This window comes from Drosophila mauritiana, chromosome 2L (genome assembly GCF_004382145.1).
Source record: "Drosophila mauritiana strain mau12 chromosome 2L, ASM438214v1, whole genome shotgun sequence".
Classification (NCBI taxonomy): Eukaryota; Metazoa; Arthropoda; class Insecta; order Diptera; family Drosophilidae; genus Drosophila; species Drosophila mauritiana.
In genome coordinates, this window is record NC_046667.1 from 19,241,757 (window position 1) to 19,263,790 (window position 22,034).

At 49.1% G+C, this 22,034-nt stretch overlaps 4 protein-coding genes across 5 annotated transcripts; 1 reads left to right on the forward strand and 3 right to left on the reverse strand.

Moving 5' to 3' along the window:
* Positions 1-751: 751 nt before the first annotated feature.
* Positions 752-14,810, reverse strand: LOC117135256. Its single transcript, XM_033295402.1, has 9 exons — positions 14,580-14,810; positions 13,791-14,516; positions 12,069-12,214; positions 11,675-12,004; positions 11,357-11,615; positions 10,208-11,290; positions 7,654-10,148; positions 1,644-7,593; positions 752-1,575 (listed from the first exon to the last, which is right to left on the reverse strand). Exons 2-9 carry the CDS (start codon positions 14,434-14,436, stop codon positions 1,151-1,153), a joined length of 11,334 nt encoding a protein of 3,777 aa, XP_033151293.1. The 5' UTR covers positions 14,437-14,516; positions 14,580-14,810; the 3' UTR covers positions 752-1,150.
* Positions 14,811-15,140: 330 nt separating this feature from the next.
* LOC117140224 (GTP-binding protein 10 homolog) lies at positions 15,141-16,512 on the reverse strand. The gene is made up of 3 exons (XM_033303025.1): positions 16,418-16,512; positions 15,836-16,358; positions 15,141-15,783 (listed from the first exon to the last, which is right to left on the reverse strand). The coding sequence occupies exons 1-3, from the start codon at positions 16,457-16,459 to the stop codon at positions 15,197-15,199; spliced, it is 1,152 nt and encodes a 383-aa protein (XP_033158916.1). The 5' UTR covers positions 16,460-16,512; the 3' UTR covers positions 15,141-15,196.
* A 234-nt stretch (positions 16,513-16,746) lies between these two features.
* On the forward strand, positions 16,747-18,902 carry LOC117140219 (tRNA-dihydrouridine(47) synthase [NAD(P)(+)]-like). Its single transcript, XM_033303014.1, has 4 exons — positions 16,747-16,826; positions 16,885-17,035; positions 17,093-17,393; positions 17,472-18,902. The coding sequence occupies exons 1-4, from the start codon at positions 16,795-16,797 to the stop codon at positions 18,803-18,805; spliced, it is 1,818 nt and encodes a 605-aa protein (XP_033158905.1). The 5' UTR covers positions 16,747-16,794; the 3' UTR covers positions 18,806-18,902.
* Positions 18,903-19,376: 474 nt separating this feature from the next.
* Positions 19,377-21,759, reverse strand: LOC117140234 (fructose-1,6-bisphosphatase 1). 2 transcript variants are annotated; one of them, XM_033303037.1, is made up of 4 exons: positions 21,681-21,759; positions 21,042-21,113; positions 20,280-20,623; positions 19,377-20,103 (listed from the first exon to the last, which is right to left on the reverse strand). In XM_033303037.1, the coding sequence occupies exons 2-4, from the start codon at positions 21,061-21,063 to the stop codon at positions 19,438-19,440; spliced, it is 1,032 nt and encodes a 343-aa protein (XP_033158928.1). In that variant the 5' UTR covers positions 21,064-21,113; positions 21,681-21,759; the 3' UTR covers positions 19,377-19,437. The 2 variants fall into 2 exon arrangements, with proteins under 2 accessions (XP_033158928.1, XP_033158935.1); XM_033303044.1 differs by lacking the exon at positions 21,042-21,113 and having other exon boundaries at positions 21,681-21,750.
* Positions 21,760-22,034: the final 275 nt, after the last annotated feature.

Consider the following 22,034-nt stretch of genomic DNA (forward strand, 5'->3'; position numbering starts at 1 on the left):
TGGATTATAGTATTCTCATTGCTGGGAAAACAAAAGAACCGGAACTGACTATTCTCCTGGTGCAAACAAGTGGGTGCACAGCAGATCGGCGTGGTTCCCTCGTTCCTGTTCAAAACATCAGGTTGTTGCTTATCTGAGTCTTGCTCTGGAGGCTCCTTCTTAACAGAGATAGCGTCCGGAATAGAATCCTTCTTCTTCTCTTTAACAGGGATTTCACCCAACAGCAAGAGTTCCTCCATAACAGAAATTTCCTCCAGCGTCGAAAGCTCCTTCTTGATAAACATCTTCACCGGCATCGCTACGTCCTCGCCTATTTCGTTTTCTTCTTTCACTAGAAGCTCCACTGTAACTTGGGCCGCGGCTTCCACTTCAGTGTCCTATTCTTCTGATTGTGACTATCATCTTTCATCTGTTCCATTTTGAAGTCGAGGTTTCATGTATTATCTAGTAGTATATCCTGATGTGCACTACAAATATGAAAAATTATGTTTATAGTACGATTGGGTGGTAAGATTGGTAACCTTCATCAATGACACGCCCGCCAATTTTGAACAAGTAAAAATCATCGTTTTCGACCCTATACGATATTCTCAATCAGGATCATTAACCGGTAAAAGATAGAAAGTTTAGAATAAGCTTTCAGATTCTAGTGAGGCGGGTGTGGTGCTAGTTAGTAATTAGGTTAATTAGGTTAGGTTTATATAGGAAAGCCCTCCGTATAGACACCCCAGAAGCAGAGAGCTAGTTTCAGTTTCAGTATGATGTATATTTAGAAAACCTCCAACTAATATTGGGTCATCTACAAGTCTACATACACATATACGCTCAAGGATATTACAGGATATTATAGATATATTATCTATAGTTCATATATGACAGTATTACGGAAACTAAAACACATTTTTCTCACAGTTAAAGTACGTATGTATAAAAAGTAAAAACAAAAACTTAAGGAACATTTTGTGTTTGTTTCTTTGTATGGCATATCTTTCTCCACAAGCCACTTATGAATTAATAACGCATTAAAATCACCGGTAGAGACTACATGGTAAAACTAGAAGACGTGATGTGGCATTGTACAATGGATGTACAAAATGGTCTATAAAATGGTACAGCTAAAACTAGACTAAAATGATTCCATGTGGGTAGACTAAACCAGCAGCATGTCGTCGTTGTCCAGCGGCTCGTCCTTGATCCGATTGCCTGTCGGACTAGTGGCGAAGTCGCTGAGGAATATATTCGTGTCGTCGTGGTTCAGCTGCAGTGTGGGTATTGCACCTGGGCGCAGTTCACCCGGCTGGAGGAAGCAATGCGACTCAAAGTGACGACAGCAGATGTGCTTGGAGTGGTCCCACTTGGGTATGGCCTCGATCTTGAGATTGTAGCACCACTTGGCGCGCTGATTGCGCTGCTCTGGAAAGTCCAGCATCGGCAACTGGGCGTTTTCCACTCCGCAGATGACGCAGCTGACCGTCCTGTCGGTGGGCAGGTGGACCGAGCAGATATGTTTGCCCCGGTACCTCTGGGTATCCGTGAGCCTGAGTGCCTGGCACCACTGCCTAAGTAGCGCCGGGTCTTTAATAAAAGAAATAATAAAAGTTACATGAGTCTTATATTAGTTTTCTTCTAATTTCTTTACTTACCACTAGGAAACTTGTGCAGCTTAACATTTCCATTATGATGACAGTCAGCCATGCAACAGGTTGCGATTGGGAGTGGAGGATCCGGCTTTCTCTTTACTTCCTCGGACGGTTCCTGCGGACTTAAGTGCCTCGTGGGAATGGCGTTCCGCATGAGACGCCTTACGCCAATCAGCTCGGGCTCAAAGTGCCGGCTGCAAATCAGACGAGTGTTTCGTTGAGACTCCTTGAACACCATGCCCGTCGCCAGCTCCCAGTTGCGTATGGAGGTGCGGTTGTTGGGCAGCCGGAACAGTTTGATGCCATCGCCACGGAAGGCACGGCAGTAAGGAAGACAACACTGCTTAACTTTCCACGGAGGAACCTGACCGGGTGGCCAAGGATCAAGCTTGGAACGCCGTTCCCGTTTGATACGCACCTCCGGGCCCATTTCCTCTTCGTACTCATCCTCCTCGTCCTCCTGCAGACCGTCCTCCTCATCGGCATCGCTCTCCGCCTCGCTGCGATCGGTGGAGAGTTCATGGCACTGTTCGTTCGTAAAGATCTTCTCCGGCACATTATCGCCCAGCTCTAGGGTGGGAACCGCCCAGGGGCGCAGCTTCCTCAGGCTGATGCAGTGGGGCTCGAAATGCACGCTGCAGATCATAAACTTCCATGGCCTTCGCTCATCGTAGCGGATGCGGAGGTTGTGCATCCAACGCTCCTGTTGGAGCCTCGATTTGGGAAACTTGTAGATGTGGACGCCATGCTTAGATCTCTGCCGCTGGCAATGACTTAAGGAGCACTTATCGTATCCTGACTTCACCTGGTTGTAGGTGACCTTTTCCTGCTTCACAGGCAATCGCAATTGGCCCTTCCAATTTGTCTGGTTAAAGGGTACTTGCGTAGCTTCTGATTCCTCCACCTCTTGGTCTTCGCGAAGCTGCAGTTCTTGTTCCAGGGACGGCATAGAATCTTCATCCTCCTCCTTTATCTGCACGGTACTTTGGTCCGTCCCCCACTTCTTGTCCAGCCTGAGGTTAATGGCTTCGAAGTCGTTGTCGAACAGTTCGGTGGGAGCCTTGCTACCTAGTTTTAAGGTGGGCACACTGCCATGGACTAGTCTCATGTTAAGCAAGCACACCGGATGAAAATGGACACTACATATCCGGTATCGCCATCGGTGGAAAGGATCGAAAGGCACCTGCGTGTTGTGCTGCCACTTGAGGCATATGTCCTCCGAATGGGGAAATTTGTGCAAGGTTATGTTTTCAGTGGTCAGGTGATTCATACATCCCTCGATCTGACAAAACTTACTGGACTTTTGAGGCGGAGCCGGCATTGGCAGACACAGTTTTATTACCTCCCTTTTCGGCTTTTTGGGATCCTCAAAATGAAGGTCTTCAGGCACAATGAGCTCCTCAGTCTCCTGCAATGCGAATTCGTTGTCGTACACCTTGTCTGGTCTCTTAGGTCCCAGGCGAAGAGTGGGCATCGCTCCCTTCTTTATCCTGGCGCTCTGAAAGCACTCCTGCTCGAAATGGTAACTGCAAATTCGATACCGCCACCAGAACTTCTCATCCATGTCGACTTGGGTGTTGTGCATCCACTTCCTAGCGGCCTCCGAAGATGCGGGGAACTTGTGCAGCTTGATGGTCCCGCCTACGTCCTCAACGGTCACTTCGCATCCTTCAACGGCGCAGTGGTTGGCATTGTACTGGTTTCTAATGCCATTAGATTGGTAGACGGCTTGTTCGGTATAGGACTCATCCACTCTTTCGTAGCTGTCCATCCGCTCAACATGACCAACCTCCAGAAGGACCTCCAGAGCCTGCATCTCTGAGTCTTCTTCATCGGACTCGATGTGTTCCATTCTTACAATAGGCTCTAGAAGAGAACAGTCTCCCACTTCCTCCTCGAGCAGCTCTTCCTCCTCGGGCAGCTCTTCCTCCTCCTGTTCCTCCTCTCTCTCCAATTTAATTGTATCGGCTTCCTGGGTCAATTTTATCGTCATTTCCTGCCACTCCTCCTTAGTGGGAATTTGATGCACCGGATTTCCAGGTAAGTTCAGAGTGGGAACGCTCCACGGATGCAGCCGCCTGTCGTCAAACGAACATCGGGACTCAAAGTGATTGCGGCATACCCTAAGCATATATTGCTGCTGCGGCTCCGTAATCTCCAGTTGGCCATTCTCAACCCACATTCTCAGTATGTCCTTCCTTTGCGGCAACCCGTGCAGGAGCACCTTATCCCGCGGCCTGATCATTTCACAACCTTTAACCGCACAGCTAACGATTTTGACGCGCCTGTTGTTCCGAGCAGAATAGTAGTTTTCTTCAAGAAATCGGTTTGAAACGTGCTCCGGAAAACTTTTGATACTTAGCTCGTAAAGAATAACGTAGTGTAGTGGGCATAGCTGACCGACACCACTCGACGGCTCTTCGAGCTTCAAGTGACGGAGCCACGCTGTCCGTAGGTCCTCTTCTTGGGGCAGATTGAATGACACGGTTTTGCACATTTCCTTGCACTCAGGATAAATGCAATCAAGATCCGATATTATGGTTCTTTTACCCATGTGTTGGGTGTCCGACTGAAATATATCCTGAGAGGAATGGCCCAGCTCTAGTGTGGGTATGGAACCCGATATTAAGCCACTTTTATTGAAGAGAGAGGCTTCGAAATGCACACTGCAGACTTTCAGACTGCTCAGTTGGTCATTTTCTACGCTCAGTTGAAGATTATGAACCCATTTCTTAGCCAACGCCAATGATTTAGGAAATCCACTAAACTTAGTGTCTCCAGGCTGCCAAATTCGACCACATTCAGTGGCACAGCAAACCTCATCTTTTTTCTGCCAGAGACTTTCTGGGTTCGGTAACATCTCCACCTCTTCGTCGTGCCCTAGCATGAGAGTGGGAAGCGCGCCAGGTCGTAATCCTTTGTGGGCACCGAAGCAAAAGGGCTCAAAGTGACGCTCGCAGATGAGCTGCTCCCCCAATCCGAGGTCCACGGAACTCATCTTCAGGTTGTTGCTCCAAGCATTCAGTTGAGCAGCGGTCTTTGGCACCTTGTAATAGCGCATACGTCCTCCAGTTGCATCCTTTTCACATCCAGACACTAGGCAGTGTCTTTCGATGTCGCCTCTACTTAACTCCAAAGTGGGAACGGATCCCTCAATCAAATTTAAAGTGTCCGGCTCGAAGCATTCCGGTGCAAAGTGAGTCTGGCATACCTTGAATCCATTGCTGCTGGCCTGCATGGAGCGATGTCTACACGCGGCTGCCCACTTTCGTATAGTTGGCATATCCTTGGGATACTCATAGAGCCTTACACCGCTGGCTTCAGCCTGGAAACAAGTCAGTACGGAGCAATAGCGCTCCCGGATAAGCCTCATCGCCTCCTCAGTATCCTGACCCCCAGCAATGTTTCCATTGTGTTTGGCATTGGGGATAACAAACCCGTCGTGGCCTAGGTTTAAGGTGGGTTCTGCCCAGCAACGAAGTTGTTTTTTGCAAATGGCATCTGGTTCAAAGTGAGATTGGCACACATAGAGCTCCGCAGGATCCACAAGGCGAGGTTGCTGCTGCGTGTTCACCAGCCACCGCAGTAGGGCTTGCTCGTCGGTGGGAAAGCGGTAGAGTCGAACTTGACTACTTCCAATCTGTCCACATGTGGAAATGCAACATATCCTGATCCTGCCTCGAGGACTAGGACTTGCACTCGAGCATGGACTTCCCAAGGAGGCCAGATCTGTTTTAATTCTCAATGGAGTTAGCCTGGAGTTGCTGTTTGGAGTACCACTGCGAGATTCAGGCCTGAGATTCAAATGAAGCTCGTCATCGTGGCTTAAATGCAAGGTGGGTATAGCCCAAGCTTTCGGAAAATTCGCCTCTAAGCAAGTCGGCTCGAAATGAAGAACACATATGCGATAGCTTTTGTGCTTTGAATGATCGTAAGATATCTTTGTGTTATGTAGCCACTTCAAAAGGGTAGCATCCTTTTCCGGAAGCGGGATGAGCTGAAGATCCCCATCAGATTTGGACGAACAACTGGGAACAGCGCATTTAAGTTCGTCAACAATCCACTGCAAGTCCTCCAAATCTTGTGCGGCCAATACCTTGGGGAATTCCACCTGTTCAAAGAGTTGCATAAAGTGGTCACTACAAAGAAGACCATCAGTGCTGGGTGGCAAATTAAGGTGGCTCATCCAGGCATCTCTTATGACCGCATTTCCAGGTAAATCAACAAGGCTTAACCGATCCGATGAAGATTTTCTGCACTCTGGAAACAGACAACTTCCGCTGTTTCTGTTGATGTTCCAACTGTTTTGATCTAGCTGTAAGGTGGGTACTGCCTGCTCCAAGGGCTTTCCGTTTTGCACCACTTGCTCCTCAAAGTGCTTTAGACACACTTGGATTTTCTTGAAGTCCGTGTCTACGGATAACATTAGGTTATGCTGCCACTTTCTTAAGAGATTTGGCTCCTCAGGCAGCGGAAGTAGTTGGTTAACGTCCTCATTCGCACAGGAGCTGATGCAACATCTTACCAACTTAATCTTCCCTTGATTCGTCATTGGAGTCTTTTCCTTGGTCTTCATTTCCCTCTCCGTCTGCACCTCCAGCTTGATCTCTCTCCCTATCTTCATTTTCATCTCCATCCTCAATCTCTGCATCTTCCGCACCTCCGCACTCCACTTGCTTTGGCGGATGTCCGGCGGCTCCGTCAGTTTCCTCTTGCGGCAGTGTTTTAGGCTCCAAAGCCGAAAAACCGAGTGCTGTGGCTGCAATTGCTCCTGGTCAAGATCTATTCCATTACAAGAGTATCTAAGTGGCTCATCGTGGCCCACATTGAGAGTGGGCACCGCATTTTGCTTTAGCTTTCGGGTTCCCAGTACCTCCGGCTGAAAGTGCTCTATGCAAACGCGGCCGATGCAGTCATCCGGATTCAGGTGTAGATTGGAGCACCATTTGAGCAGCAGCTGGCGATCCTTGGGAAAGCCAAAGGTGCTCAGTAGATGAAAAGCAGTGCGTTCCTTTCTGCAGTGCTTTAGACAGCAGATGGGCGTCACATTATTAGCGGGCTTTTCGCGACGCAGAGGGATAGTTGGGGGAGTGGGTGGGTTTTCCGGATGAAAGTGCTCCGCCTCGTCCAGGTCCTCATCCTCGTCGCGCTCATCCTCCTCATCTCCACGATACTCACCTTCATCGTCACTTGGATGTTCGGCAAAGGTCTCGACCAGTTCGAGAGGATCGAAGTAGTGGCCGTCCTTCTCATCTTCATCGTACATATCGTGCTCATGGGGCTCCTCCTCAGCCTCTAGTTCTTCTTCCTCTTCATCAATCAGCTCTCTTTTGGGTTTCAGTCGTGGCATCTCCGAGCTGCCTTCCTCTTCTTCGGTCATGCCCACCTTTATAGCCTCATTGTCGTAGATTAAGCCCTCATCATGGCCCAGATTTAGAGTAGGCACCGCTCCCGTTTTCAGCTTCAACTTTCCACGCACCTGTGACTCAAAATGGTCAGCACATATCCTGCCGCGACACTGATCCGGCGCCAGACGCAGATTCGCCCGCCATTTCTCCAGAAGATCCTCACTCCTCGGATATCGATAGGTGCGGAGATCGTTGTCAATGCTCCTACGCTTGCGGCAATGACTCAGAGCACAGGTGGGCGTAAAGAATCCTGGTATGTTTTTCGGATTCTCGTAGATCGGCTGCTCCTGGTGGCCCAATTGTTGCGTGGGCATTGCCCAGCTTCTCAGCTGTTTGTCATCAATGCAGCGCCGGTTGAAGTGGGCACTGCAAATCCGGGTCGATCGGTCCACCTCGTCGGGCTCCAGGCGCAGGTTATGGCGCCACTTCAGGTGCTGCTGCTTACCGGTGGGAAATGGAAAGAGGCGTGCTCCGTGCTCCAGTCGACTGCGCCCACAACTGCGCACACAACACTTCAGATCGGACATGGTCTTTCTGAGCTTAACCTTAAAGAAAATACGGATTAAACTGGCTAATTATTGCTCCTCTAATAATAGAAAACTCACCTGTCTCGTATTGAAATCTTTGGTATCAGACACGTCCGTTTTGACGTCCTCCGACTCGGAAAACTCCTGCTTGATGATAATTCCGCCCGACTCGTCGTGTACTCGCCGCTGTCGTCCGAAAAGGTTGCTCTGCAGCTCCGCCGGATTTACCTGGAACAGATCGTCCGTCTCGTCGTGACCCAATTCTAGAGTCGGGATCGAACCTATGTTTAGCCGCGTCTTTCCAATACATATATCCTCAAAGTGAGAGTTGCATATCTTGTACCGATCGCGTTCGTGGAAGCTGAGGTGTTCCAGCCGCAAGTTGTGTTTCCACCGCTCGAAGAGATTCGCGTCCTTGGGAAAACTGTTCATCTGGACTTCGTCGAAGCGACGCGTCTTTCCGCAGGTCGGTACGATACACTTGAACACAGGATCCACATACCTGTCCTCCGGCTTGGGATTTAGCACTAGCTCGATGTCGGCGTCGTCGTGACCCAGTTCCTCGGTGGGAATAGCCCACTTGTATAAGTGCTTGGGCCCAATGCAATCTACCTCGAAGTGTTTATTGCATATGCGCACGCCGGTGCAATCCACCGGGTTCATTTTGAGATTGTTGCACCACTTCCATAGCATATCGTCATCCTCTGTGGGAAAGCGGAAGAGTCGCACGTCAGGCTGTTCCTTGGATGCCTCGCAGCCCTCCACCACGCAGTGCTCGTCCGCAAAGGCCTGCGCTTCGTTGGGATAGATGTCCTCGTCGTCATGACCCAGTTCCAGGGTGGGAATGGCGCCAGCGCTCAGTCTCCGGCCATTGAAAGAGTGTGTCTCAAAGTGGCGGGAACACACACGGTATTGGGCCCTCATCGCCGCTCTGGGTCGCGTTTTGATGTTGTGCATCCACTTGCGCAGCTGCGTTGGACTATGTGGCAGTCGGAAGAGCTGGACGCCCTGCGCCCGCGTCTTACGACAACTCTCGACAATGCACACGCGCTGCAGACACAGCTTGCTAGCCTTGAGCTTGGCTGGATTCTGGTAAATCTTCAAGCCGGGGGGCGCATTCAAGTCCAATGTGGGCACCGCCAGCGGCACCGGGCACTTCTTGCTCAGCACGTGCGGCTCGAAATGAGCCGAGCATAGACGGCGCTGGGCACTGCCAACCATAGGAACCTGCAGATTGTGCGCCCACTTAGCCAGAGTGGAGCGATTGAGCTTGGGGAAGCGATACAGCTGAACGTTGTGGAGAGCCCGAACTTTGCGGCAATGCGGAAGACAGCACCTGGGCACCCAAGTGGGCTTCACGGAAGCCGACTGCTTGGCTTTCATGTGAGTCCGCCGCTTGTACAGCATGGAATGCTCCGGATTCTCGTAGAGATTCTCTATATTGCCTGCCAGATTTAGTGTTGGAATAGCCCAAGGTCTCATCCGCTTGCCGATGCAGTGCGCCTCAAAGTGAAGATTACAAATCCTCATGCTTGTCAGTTGACTACTCTCCGTCTGCAGGTTGTGCGCCCATTTGGCCAACACGGAAGCTTCCTCCGGCGGCCGATAGAGCTTGATGTCGTCCACACTGGGATTTCTCTTGCACGTCTCCACACAGCACTCTCCCTGTTCCTCGCCATTATTGGGCGCAGTGGGTCGAGCGTAGAACTCCGTAACCTGTTCCGGCGTTGGCAGCGGATATGGGATGTTTTCGTGGCCTAACGATAGTGTGGGCACTGCCCATTTCTCTAGCCTTTTGTTGCGCAGACATCGTTCCTCGAAGTGTACTTCACAAATGGCGTCGTTGAAAAGTTTACTTCCATCCGGAACAGGCCGCTGGAGGTTGCCACACCATTTGGTCAATAAGGACACATTGCTTGGGAAACGATGCAGATTCGCGTGGTCCCTGTCCCGATTTCGTTTGCACACTGCGACACAGCACGTTTCACGGATGTTTAACTTCTTGATCACATCCGGATTTCTATGAATATCGTCGTCATCGTGACCCAAGTTAAGCGTAGGCACCGCAAATGGACGCATGCAACCTCCAATGCAATACGGCTCGAAGTGCAGGCTGCAGATCCTCATACCCTTGTGCATCTTTTCTTCGGGTATTTTCAGATTATGGCACCACTTGCGCATCTGCTCCGGTCGGCGTGGTATGGTGTGGAATGTAATGTTCTCATTATTGTGCCGCTTGCTCTCGCAACTGGGCACACAACACACGTCCATGCTGTCGCTGGCATTCATTGCAGAAGATCCACTGGCACCTAAGCCAAGGTAGGAGGCGCTTAGATCAGGATCCACGTAGTGAGAGTTTGCCGAGCTGGCGGAGGAGGACGTGGAGGCCGCCGATTGCCGGTGGTATGATTTGCTGTGCAATTGCTGTTGCAGTGAGTGTTGTGAGGAATGATGTTGCGTCTGGTGCTGGAGACCACCGCTGTGACTGTTGGGTGCCGTTGGCGGTGGCCACAGTTCGTTTTCGTAGATGTTGAAGGTGTCAGTGTGACCCAGGTGAAGCGTCGGAACGGCCCCTACATTAAGAAATCATTTAAATATTCTTTACAAACGCAGCAATTCCGTTCAAACTTACCTGGTGATAGTTTGCGCAGACCCAACGCCTCTTTGATAAAGTGGGCGCTGCATATTTTGTGATTTTTCCCACGATACACTCCGGGATCCAAGCGGAGATTGTAGCACCAGCGTCGCAGGAGAACTTCATCTCTGGGAAATCGATATAGCGACATATTGAAGTCAGAGGATCGGCTCCGGCGGCAGAAGTTGAGGCAGCAGCGTTTTTCTTCAACGTACAAATTCTTTGGGTTATCGTGGATCTTGCCATACTGGGCACCTAGGTGTAAAGTAGGCACCGCCCACGGCTTCAGACGGAACTTGCCAATACAGCGCTCCTCGAAGTGGCGACTGCAAAAATGACGCGGCTCCTTTGCCTGAACGGGAAGTCGTGCATTCTGGCACCACTTGATCAAGCTTTTGATGTCCTTGGGAAAGTTGTAGAACTTCAAATTGCTCTCACCCCGCTGACTTGTACAGTGAGGCATGCTGCAGCGCGCTACCTCGCCGGTGGTGAACGTGTTGGTGAGCTCCCTGTTCTGGTATAGATTGGCCACGTCGTCGTGGCCCAGGTTGAACGTGGGAACGGCCCAGTAGCACAGAGAGTAGCGGTTAATGCAGCGCTTCGGAAAATGCATGCTACAGATGCGGAAATTGGCGTAGCTGGCGGCGGGTATGTGAAACATCTTGAGGTTGTGCAGCCACTGATTGAGGTACTTCTCGTCCTTGGGGAACGTGAAAAACTGAAGCGTGGGGCTCGTGCTCTTGCGCACTCCACACAGAGGAACACAGCACAAGGCGTCCTCGGAGTCGTCCAGCGTAGAGGAATGCGCCTGTGGCCCGGCGATCGCTCCTGCGTGCATTGAACTGTCGCTTCCATAGGCATTATTGTAGCCACTGTCCTGAACGCTGTAGGATGACTCGCTGGTAGAGTTGCTGTAGCTTCGCTCCATCTTAACATTCACTTCGTTCTTCATTGCGGATGCTGCGAACATGGCAGCTCCGTCGGCATTTGCCTGACGCTGCTGCAGTAGAGAATTCAGCGCAGCCGTCGCCGGCAAAGACGAGCCGGATGGAGTGGTTTTGTGGTGCGGGGTTGTGGGCACTAAGACACAGAGAAATGCCACGTTAGAAAAGGTGTTTTTTGTTTTACTTATGTTTCCTAACTTACTCTCCATGGTTGCCATATGACAGTCCTGCAGCTTGTAGTTGGTCTGGTGCTGCTGCGATTGCGATTGGGAGGCAGAAGATGACTGTCCGCCCGTGTAGTACTTGCCGCAAAAATATGGAGCAGCCAGACGATGTTCGTGAAGCTCTAGAGCCGTCTGATACCACAGGCGGCAGATGGGACAGTCGAAGCGCTGCTGGAACTTGTGCTGCGGCAGGTGGGCGTACAGTTGTTCCCGCGTAGCGAAGGTGCTGGAGCACATCTGCAAATGGACGATCAATGATATAGTGTTCCAAGAGACCAATTATATGTGCTTCTTACGTTGCAGACAAAGCTATCGTATTCGTGCTGCATGTACTCGTGCGCCTCGCACTCAGCGATCGTGTCGAAGTGCTTGCCGCAGTATTTGTGGCAGAAAAACCTGTCGGCCCGGTGGTGAAGCTTGTGCCGCTGCAGCTCCTCGGTGGTCATAAAGGACATGGGGCAGGTGCTGCACTTAAAGTCGTACTCCTGGATGCCGCAGTTGCTCTCGGCCACATGGCGGAGATAGACCTGCTTCTTAAAGAAGACCTCCTTGCAGCGCTGGCAGATGGGCAGACTTTCGGTGCCCCGATCCGATTGTTGTTTGCGGCGCAGGAAACTGCTAGTGGTCTAAAGTATAGAAATTATGACTATGGTGAGTTTCGGCAAGGGCAAGGAATCATTGTAAACTCACCCTTCCGTAGGACTCATCCTTTACGGTCAGCTCCACTTTCGGACTCAGCATGTCCTCGCTGAATTCGCTGAACTTGCTGAAGTCAGCAAATGGCGTATTGTCGTCTATATAGTTGGACTTGTAGGAATGCTCGTCAATGGGTTCCGCTGTTCAGGAAATATTTGATTACTATTTGTAATACGACTTTTAAAACCAAATATATGCACATATAATACTTGGTTCAAAGAAATAATAAATATGGCTTTAATCTAATTTATTAATGCTGGCAATTACTTTAATGATTTATATAACCGCGAAATGCTAAAACTTTGCGCAGATGAAAATTCTGTATCCACTGTTTGCTGTTTCTATGGTTTCGAATTGTATTTTGTACTTCCCATTGGTTGGTGATAAGAATTAACTGCCCCTACATAAAATTGATAGATAACAAAGAGCTCTGCAGATATTTCTTCTATTTACATTATATATGGGTACTAGGCTGTTCGCATTTGAACTATATTAAAATAATTTTTGAAGTAAAAGGTATTGGACTCATTGATTGGTCAAATAATAGATAAAAGCACCAATATTTATTAGCCTGTCCGACTTAGTGTTTATATTTATTAGCAACCTGGCCTTCTGCATCCGTATACTAAAGTTGATATCCGGATTACGCGAACATGTTTGAGAGACTGAAAATCATTTCCTATGGTATCAATGTTTTGGGCGTCGTACCCAATAATATTTGTCGTACTCTCTGCATTCAGCCCCGCCCACACGCCCATCGAAATGGCACCGGGAGTGCGGGGCGGGACCAATAATTTGTAGGTTAGTCTACGGGAGCACGTTACATAAGAAGCGACTTGGAAGACAGTGCCCCGCCACAACCCGTTCCAAAAATGTGAGGAGGGAGATGATATGCACACTCACTGGACATACGAGAGCATGCACATGTGTGCGTACGAATCGAACTGAATAGGTTACGCCGGTAGTATAAAGCATCTATCCGAGTACACATTTGCCAAATGGATACATACTGACAACCGTACCATCGCACATACCGAGAGGCGCGCAAACAGAACCAAATTGTACGCCACGGTACGGAACCGAACAGAGCAAGATACAGATACAGAGCCGTAGGTTGGCGAGCGGTGGAACCGAATCAGAATCCGAATCCGAATCCGAATCCGAAAACCATCCGAACGAAACAAGCGCCAAACCTCAGCGAAACTCAACAAACGTTTTATTGATTCGACGCCAAAATGGAGCTGAAACTACGCTACTTATAGGAAAATGGCCCCATGTTAGTTTGATATACTGCGTGTATTCCGTATCTGTTTCTATGGCAAAGGCGGATTTTGCGCTTAGGTTTTCCGGACTTTCTCCGGCATAAAGGGATTTTCGATTTGAATATTTTTACTTCCCCATTCAAGGGGCTTAATAAATCAACATATTTGGTCTTTAATCTGGATCGGCAGCTATGCAAAATTGAGTGTTTCAGTTGCCATAAATTTCCATTATTATTTCGCGCTTGTGTGCTTTAATTTGCATAGTAATTAAAAGAATTACTCTCATTTTTATAATAGCTATTTTCGTCTCCAGGTTCTCTGGGAATCTCTTTAAGTATACACAAAAACCCAACCCACTGTAAATCCACTTCAAGGAAGTACACTCGTTAATAAACATAAAATATGATTACTAACTAATTTGAATCGTACTATACATTCATTTTCGGGAACTTACATTTTATTAATACTTCTGGTGCCGGGGGCGGGGCCATGGGATTCGGGGGCTGCTGGTAGGCCTCCATGGGTTCGCTTTTGATATAAGGATAGCTGCCGGTCATGATATTGTGGCCCATATAGGGTCTTTGTTGGCTTATGTGCTGCGGAAGATGCTGGTGGTGCTGCTGTTGCTGCTGCTGTTGTTGCTGCTGCTGCTGCTGTTGTTGTTGTTGTTGATACTGCAGCAGTTGGTTGTGGGCATATGCCACTGTGTTGGCCCCAAGGCCGTAGCTCGGCCCACCACCACCCACCACCGCCCCACTGACATTGAGGCCACCGCCAGCGGCGCCATAATAGCCCTGCGCGCCACCACCCCCCGGCCCGTATCCCCCGCCGCCCATAATGTTGTTGTTGTTGTTGCCGCTGACACTGTTGTTGGCGGCCTTGCATGAGGGGGCGGGGGCGGGGCCGAAGGCCGAGTGGGGTGTGGGGTAGGAAGCAACATGTGAGTACCAATTGGTGTGCTGCTGCTGCTGCTGCTGAGGCGACAGCTGCGCCTGCTGATGCTGCTGTTGCGGCTGCTGCATGGACATGGGCGTCACGGGGGGCGGGTAGTGGTGGGCGTAGTGGTGGGGGTGGGCGTTATGGGGGTGTTGTTGTGACATCACGGACGCGGTGCTGCCTGTGTTTATGCTGCCCCCTGGTAAGTGTCGCCTGCTTTCGGTTCGCCTTGTGGTGTGTTGTCCTGCAGCCAAGTTAGGGGCGCGTTAGCTCTCTTTTTCGCAAGCTTTTGGCGTCTTTTATATACCAGTTTTTCATCGGCCCCCGTCTGTGTGTATGTATCGAACTGGCATTGTTGCTATTGTCCTTTGGATTTCGCATTTTCCAACTGCCGCGGCAACTCACACATGGCACTCTGCAACTGCTCGGCAATTGCACTTAATATTGGCTCGAAGCGGGCGTTGGGTTTTGACCATTTTACGCTTTATATCGCTCCCGAACGCGCGATGAACGAAACGTCCAGCGAGACACAACAACAAACTGTTTGTGGAGCGCACTTAGCGGTGGGGCCCCAGCAGCCAGCTATCGATAGCGGTTCTATCGGTGCGGGAGCTTTCCTATCGCATGGGAAGCTTTCGAAATCGTTTTCAATTCAAAGGATGCTGCTTCCCAAGGACTTACACAATATTGGAAAAACTAAGGATTGTGCATTTTTCTTGATATCCTGGTAAAGTACAAGTTTTCAAATTGATTTCAGACAAAGAATTAAGGACACAGGACGCTTGACAAAAAGTATTTTTCATGTCTTATTTTGTAAAGAATTAATTTTGGGATAACTACTCAGTTTGGAGTACAAACACATTTCCGCTGCTATAAATTTAATTTAATTTCTTAATCCGCTCACAAAACTATTTACAATAACAACTAGGTAATTTTGGGACCCACCAGCCCAACGCGCTGTCTTAGCTTCTCCTTGACCTGATCCTCGTCCGCCAGGAACTGCTTCTCAGCCAGCCGCACCAGGGTCCTCCTAAGCTGCGATTTCACCTGCGTGATCTTCGACGAGTTCATGGCCGATATGGGGACAATGCTGTCGAACTTGAGCACCTGTTTCGGACGCAGTTCCTCGGGACACTGTTCAAGTCCGCTGGCCAAATCGCTGACGAGCGGCTTAACTTTGGTGAAGATATCGTGGGCACCCTCCTTGTCCATTTTGTTCAGCAGCAGGACACTGGGCTTCTCCAGCAGCGATGGATCATAGAGCTCCAACTCTTTGTTGAGCGCATACACATTGGCCAAGCAGTCGCGATGCGGATGCCTCGGACTCAGCTGGAAGCCGAATATATCCACCATGAAGACCAGCAGGCGGGTGCGCTCGATGTGCTTGAGGAACTTGTGACCCATGCCGAAGTTTGCGTGGGCGCCCTCGATCAGACCGGGAAGATCGGCAACTGTGATGGAGCGCAGGTCCCTGTAATCGATGGTTCCAATCTGGGGTCGGATGGTGGTAACTGTGGACGGCGTGGTAAATTAAAGATCAAACTCGATGTATTAATAACTCACAGGGATAAGCAGCAATTTTTGGTTTGGCATTGGATACGGCCTTTAAAAGGGTGCTCTTGCCGGCGTTAGGAAATCCGACGAGACCCACATCTGCTATGAGCTTTAGGTCCAGATTTACAGTGCGATTCTCCCCGGGACGTCCCAGAAAATTGGTGGCCGTGCATCCGCCAGTACCTCCGCCCGCCACAATGCACGTCGCCTCGTGCTCGTCGAGGTCGGCGATGAGTTTCTGTTGGTCGTCATACACCTGGACGCCCACAGGTACCTCGATCCTTTGGTCAACTCCACGGCGTCCGAAGATGCTGGCTTTGCTGCTGTCCTCTCCACTGGAGGCTGCCACTCGCTTATCCTTCAACCCCTGGACGACCTTGCGAAGGGTGAGTCCTTCCTTTGCCACCAAGTAGACGCAACCGCCTTGGCCACCGACTCCTCCGTATTTGGGCAGTCCATTTCCACCATGTCCTCCGCGAACAGCCAGGCGCAGTGTGTCCAGGAAAGTGGGTCGAAAGTGGGCACGACCGGGCTGGGCATTAACAACTTTTGATATTACTTCTGATATTGGTACAATAGGAATGTTCTCACAGATTTGCTGGATTTTAACAGGAATTTAAAGATTTGTACCATCGCGCAGTCGGCATTATACAATAGCGATGAGCAGTTCTGCAAAAAGTGACTAATTCACCGTGACCACGGAGGGAAATATATCGGTGTCATCTAATTTAGCTTGAACAAAAACTTCTAAGTAACCAATTTAAGATGGGAGGAGTACTCATTATTCCCATGTAAGTCGTAAATTAATTATAGAATTCATAAGTTGTTTTCCAGTAAAGTCGATTCAATTTTCAGTTATGCTGAACGCGCCCATTACCTTTGTTTCTATCGATAAGTCGCAAGCAGCTGATTGACAAAAACAAGGTAGAAGAAGACGCATACCAACACGTGCGATTGTTTATTGTGAAATGGATTGCGGTATTTGCTACATCAAACCAGAGTAAGTACGCTTAATAGCGAATATTTGGTTCATTTAATTTACTCTTTATACCATTTAGATACCTGGTAACTGAAGCCGATGGCGGCAGTGCTGCAGCTAACACCGAAAACAACGAGACAAACAAAAGAAAACGTGAGGACGGTGGAGAAGTGGAAGCCGGTGAAAAAAAGAAATGGGATAAAAAGGAACGCAAACGTGGACAGAACAAGGTTAGTAAATAATTCTATTAAGAAATATAGATTCTATACAAAATATCGTATTTTTAGAACCGACCAGTTTTCAAGGACGAGCGGTATTCGCATCTGTGCCACTCGCTGATCGATGGAACCGGTGGAGAACCTTGTTCCCTGGCCAACTGTCGCTATGTCCACGATCTGGACGCCTACTTGGCCGCCAAGGGAGAGGATTTGGGCCCTGAATGCTATGTGTACACCACCAAGGGCTACTGTGCCCGCGGTGTGAGTTGTCGCTTTTCAAAGGCCCACACTAATGAACAGGGCAGGAACCTCAAAAGGGAGGACTACGATGAAAAGGCTCCTCCAACCACATGCAATGGCGTCAGTTCAGGTGGGCAATTCTCCTGCACCTATCAGCTAACTCATACTAAAGCACTTAGATGAACTCATTAACTGAACCTCTTTTCAGAACTCCAAGTGCGTCTGCGAAAACATGAATATGACTTTAGCCGCAGCAAGGAGCTTATCAAAATGGCTGAAAAGCTGAGGGATGCGCGAAAGCTAAAGGAACAAAAGGAGAAGGAAAAGAATCAGTCTGAAGGGACAGTCAGCCTAACTGCAGGAGAAAAACAACCTAGTGAAACCACCGAGAAAATAGATGGGGAAAAACAGACGGATTCTAAGAGTACCGGTTGTGCAATTGATGACTCCGCTACCGGCAGAGATGCTGACCAGAAGCCCGCTGTGGATTTCCGAGAGAAACTCGTGCTGTCGCCACTCACCACGTTGGGCAATTTGCCCTTCCGACGAATCTGCAAGGAATTCGGTGCAGACATCACCTGTGGCGAGATGGCCTGTGCTCAGCCTCTTCTAAAGGGTATGGGCCAGGAGTGGGCCCTGACCAAGCGACACCAGAGCGAGGATGTCTTTGGAGTCCAGCTATGCGGAAATAATCCCAACATGATCAACCAGGCGGCGCAGGTTATTCATGAGACGGCCCAGGTGGACTTCATTGACCTTAATATTGGCTGCCCGATAGACCTGATCTACCAGCAAGGCGGCGGCAGTGCGCTGATGCGACGAACCAATATCTTGGAGCTGACAGTGCGCAGCTGTGCAGCCCTGTCGGACCGCCTGCCCTTCACCGTGAAGATGCGCACAGGCATCTATGCAGACAAGAGCGTAGCGCACGAACTGCTTCCGCTGGTTGAAGAGTGGGGTGCCTCGGCGGTGACCCTGCACGGGCGATCCAGGGAGCAGCGCTACACTAAACACGCCAACTGGGCTTACATCGAGGAGTGTGCCGCCAAGGCAAAACGCATGCCGGTGATCGGCAATGGCGACATACTCAGCTACGAGGATTACGTTGAGCGAAGGACGCTGGCGCCCCACGTTAGCTCCGTTATGATTGGACGCGGCGCGTTAATAAAGCCCTGGATATTCCAAGAGATAAAGGAGAAACAGGCCTGGTCCCCATCGTCCGGGCAACGCTACGAGATGTTGCAAAAGTTCTGCAACTACGGACTGGAGCACTGGGGTTCCGACACCAAGGGCGTGGAGACCACCCGCCGATTCCTCCTCGAATGGCAGTCCTTCCTGTACCGATACATACCCGAGGCCTTGCAGACGGCGCCGCCGCAAAAGATCAACGCTCGACCGCAAAAGTACCGCGGACGCGACGAAATGGAGACCCTCATGAGTTCCGGCAACGCAGCTGACTGGGTGAAGCTTAGTGAATCGCTGCTGGGTCGGGTGCCAGAAGGCTTCACTTTTGTACCCAAGCACAAGGCGAATGCCTTTTAGGTTTCTTTCGTGTGTAAATTTGTATTTTTGATGTTATGCGAAGTGCGACATAACTAAATGTATAATTTAAATGAATTAAAAAACTATTCTTTTTTAACAGCTTGTTTATTTATATTCACGGACCTGTTGATATAGGTGTATGGTTAGCTATTACGTTCTTTTCAGAACTAGTTTTTCCATCCTAGAAATAGTTTTTCCATCCGCAACTCACAAATATGTGTATGTTATATTTGATTTGTACAATTCTTGGTTACCATAAGATGAACAACTGTTATTCAATGGTTGCAACACCAATCTTCTCTCCTCTAGCTTTAAAATTTATTATTAAATTGGGCCACAATCCCGGCGGACTGCAATACCAAACTGCGACACAGGCGGACTAAGCACCTAGCACTCCGTCTGATACCAGGAATCAGTTGAACATTTGTTGTCCTCCAATGGAGGAACTATCAGATGTTAAGCGATTCTGTTAATCCGTTAATCTCACCATTGGAATGCAGCTAGAACTAGTAGAGAAATAGTTTTGCCAATTTTGTTAACCATAAATTTAGGGGCAGTACGGCTCAAGGACTTGCATTTCTTAGTAAAAAATATAATTGATCTTTATTGATAGGTTACTGAAGTCACGACAATCACTTTAAGTAGCTGAGGGCCTCCTCCACGTCGGACTTGGATCCTAGGAATATGGGACTGCGCTCGTGGATCTTCTTGGGCACAATGTCCAGAATGCTGATCTTTCCATCGCTGGCCAGGCCTCCAGCCTGGATCATCAGATAGGCCATGGGCACGCACTCGTACAGCAGACGCAGTTTTCCGCTGGGAGCGGACTTTGTAGCCGGATAGATGAAGATGCCGCCGTATTTGATGGTGCGGTGCACATCCGCGACCATGGAACCCACGTACCGCGCTCCATAGGGCTTTCCCTTGGCGGGATCCTTCTTGGCCGCAATGTAGCTGAAGACACCATCCTCCCAATCCGCTGCATATCCCTCGTTGATCGAGTATATCTTTCCCTTCTCCGGGACACGCATGTTGGGATCGGTCAGGACGAACTCTCCGATGGCCGGGTCATAAGTGAAGCCATTCACTCCGGAGCCCAGGCCCAGGACAATGGCTGTCGCCGAACCGTACAGCGCGTAGCCGGCGGCCACCAGCTGGTTTCCGGGCTGCAGTGCATCCTCCACCGTGGGCGGACCATCGCTTTTCTTGCGGTAAATGGCGAAGATCGAACCGATCGACACCAGGCAGTCTATGTTGGAGGATCCATCCAGGGGATCGAAGCACACGATGTATTTGCCCTGGAGGTGGAAGAGCGAATAAGTTATAGGAAAACATCATTAAATGTGGCTAGAAGATATGGAGATTAGATCTTAGAGATATAGCCATCTTAGCTGAAAGCTAATTCACACCCTCATACCAAATTTCGCAACAATTGGTCACATATTAAGGCTTATAGACTCTAATATAGCCTTACCTGTTTCTCCACTTCCACCTCGATCACATTCTCGTTCTCCTCGGAAACCATTAGACATGTGGTATAGGATGACTTCAGCATGTTGATGAACAGCTCGTTGGAGAGCACGTCCAGTTTCTTGACCTCCTCGCCCTGGACATTCACGTCGCCAGCGAAGCCATGGAGCTTGGCGATGCCGGCTTTCCGCACCGCGGATGATGTAGCCTTGATGGCAGTCTGGATGGAGTTAAGCAGCTGGGAGAGATCGCCAGTGGCGCTCTTGAACTTTCGCTGCTCCTGCAGCACGAAGCGCGTCAGCGTCATCGCATTGGAGTCGAAAGCTGGTCCCTGTTGGGTCATTTTGGCTATTTTATATGCAAAAAAAATTGGTTATAAATTTTACTGGATATGGATTGGGAGAGGATTAGCATAGGATTGGATTAAATTGATTAAATCGATTATTTATATTAGTAATATTACTTTAAAATATGAAACTTAGGAAAACAAGCTAGGTAAATAATAATATAAATAACATCTATAGGTAGTGGAAAGGATTTAGGATGGATTAAATACGGGGCTATACAACTGAAGCGTGGTTTAATTTCGGAGCAACTGGTTAAAAATATTTCTGGTCAGTGGAACGAGTTTGGGCAGTGCAGGCGGGAATATTATGGTTATGGGTGGGCCGGAAGAAAAGCACATTGGGGCAAAAGGAGCTGGGCAACATTGGAGGAGCAGGAGGCAGGAAGCAGGAAGCAGGAAGCAGGAGGCTACTTCACTTACAATCACCGCTACTGGCCGCCATTATTGGTTATATGTATGAAGTTGCAGTACGTTCTGTAAATGGTGCGGTTCCTGTGGGGATCCATTAAGGTGGAAACAATTACCAATTTAGTTGAGTTTAGTAGAAGCAAGGGTCTGTGCTCCTATCGAAAGGTCAAATCGGTGACCCCGTTCCGACTCTAGTGGTTTTTTCGGGGGCTTGTTGCATAAAAAATCACTATCAAAAACTTGTCACTCTGATTATGCGTGTTTTTGTTTATGTGGTTGTGGTGTCTGGTTGTTATTTTGTATTTGACTGGCTGATAACCTGTTTGCTCCACAAAAAAATCGTACGAATGTGTTATGGAAAAATGTATAGAACCACAAAATAATATTTCTGCCGGCGGATCTGATACATCGGACACGTGCCCCCTTATTTATTTTTGGAACGTCTCCGCGTAGCACCCGATTAACTGAGTATATATGAACGCGTGGAGTATAAGTAAACATAGTATCTATAGGAAAGTATACGCATATCTCTGTTAATTATCCATAGCACTGGGCGATCTAAATGACTTTCAGACGTGTCCTTAACGCCGCCATTGACCTCAAACATTTGTGGAGCTTCCCCGAGAACCCAAGAGATGCACTTTCACTTACAACAAATGGACAAACTCTGGCAAACAAACAGCGAACCGCGGTCGACGGCTGATCTAAAGAGACTACTTTTGGCTTTAGTCCACGGCCACGACGACGGCGGAGAAAAGCCAGCGAAACGTCACTGCCGGCCACGCCCTATCAGAGGGTATATGCACTTGGCTGAGTGGCTTGGAGCATAACTATGGGGAATACGGAATAATAATATCTGATGACCCTAATGAGGATCTTATATGGTACTATAACTGGTACAATTCACTGGTATCTAAACATTTATAAATAAAATTAGGGATATATATTCCTGATAAGAGTATAACTAAGCTATTATAGTTTATTAATTAGTTAAAGAAATCATAA

Excerpts from the sequence above, each read along its gene's own strand:
- LOC117140224 (XM_033303025.1), bottom strand. The coding sequence starts at position 16,459 with ATGGTACAAATCTTTAAATTCCTGTTAAAATCCAGCAAATCT. Across the intron at positions 16,359-16,417 it reads TGTTAAAATCCAGCAAATCT|CCCGGTCGTGCCCACTTTCG; the intron begins GTGAGAACATTC and ends GTTAATGCCCAG. Across the intron at positions 15,784-15,835 it reads AAAAATTGCTGCTTATCCCT|TTACCACCATCCGACCCCAG; the intron begins GTGAGTTATTAA and ends CGCCGTCCACAG.
- LOC117140234 (XM_033303037.1), bottom strand. The coding sequence starts at position 21,063 with ATGGCGGCCAGTAGCGGTGATT. Across the intron at positions 20,624-21,041 it reads GGCGGCCAGTAGCGGTGATT|CCAAAATGACCCAACAGGGA; the intron begins GTAAGTGAAGTA and ends CATATAAAATAG. Across the intron at positions 20,104-20,279 it reads AGGTGGAAGTGGAGAAACAG|GGCAAATACATCGTGTGCTT; the intron begins GTAAGGCTATAT and ends TTCCACCTCCAG.
- LOC117140219 (XM_033303014.1), top strand. The coding sequence starts at position 16,795 with ATGGATTGCGGTATTTGCTACATCAAACCAGA. Across the intron at positions 16,827-16,884 it reads ATTTGCTACATCAAACCAGA|ATACCTGGTAACTGAAGCCG; the intron begins GTAAGTACGCTT and ends TATACCATTTAG. Across the intron at positions 17,036-17,092 it reads GCAAACGTGGACAGAACAAG|AACCGACCAGTTTTCAAGGA; the intron begins GTTAGTAAATAA and ends TCGTATTTTTAG.
- LOC117135256 (XM_033295402.1), bottom strand. The coding sequence starts at position 14,436 with ATGTCACAACAACACCCCCATAACGCCCACCCCCACCACTACGCCCAC. Across the intron at positions 10,149-10,207 it reads TCTGCGCAAACTATCACCAG|GGGCCGTTCCGACGCTTCAC; the intron begins GTAAGTTTGAAC and ends TTCTTAATGTAG. Across the intron at positions 1,576-1,643 it reads GCTGCACAAGTTTCCTAGTG|ACCCGGCGCTACTTAGGCAG; the intron begins GTAAGTAAAGAA and ends CTTTTATTAAAG.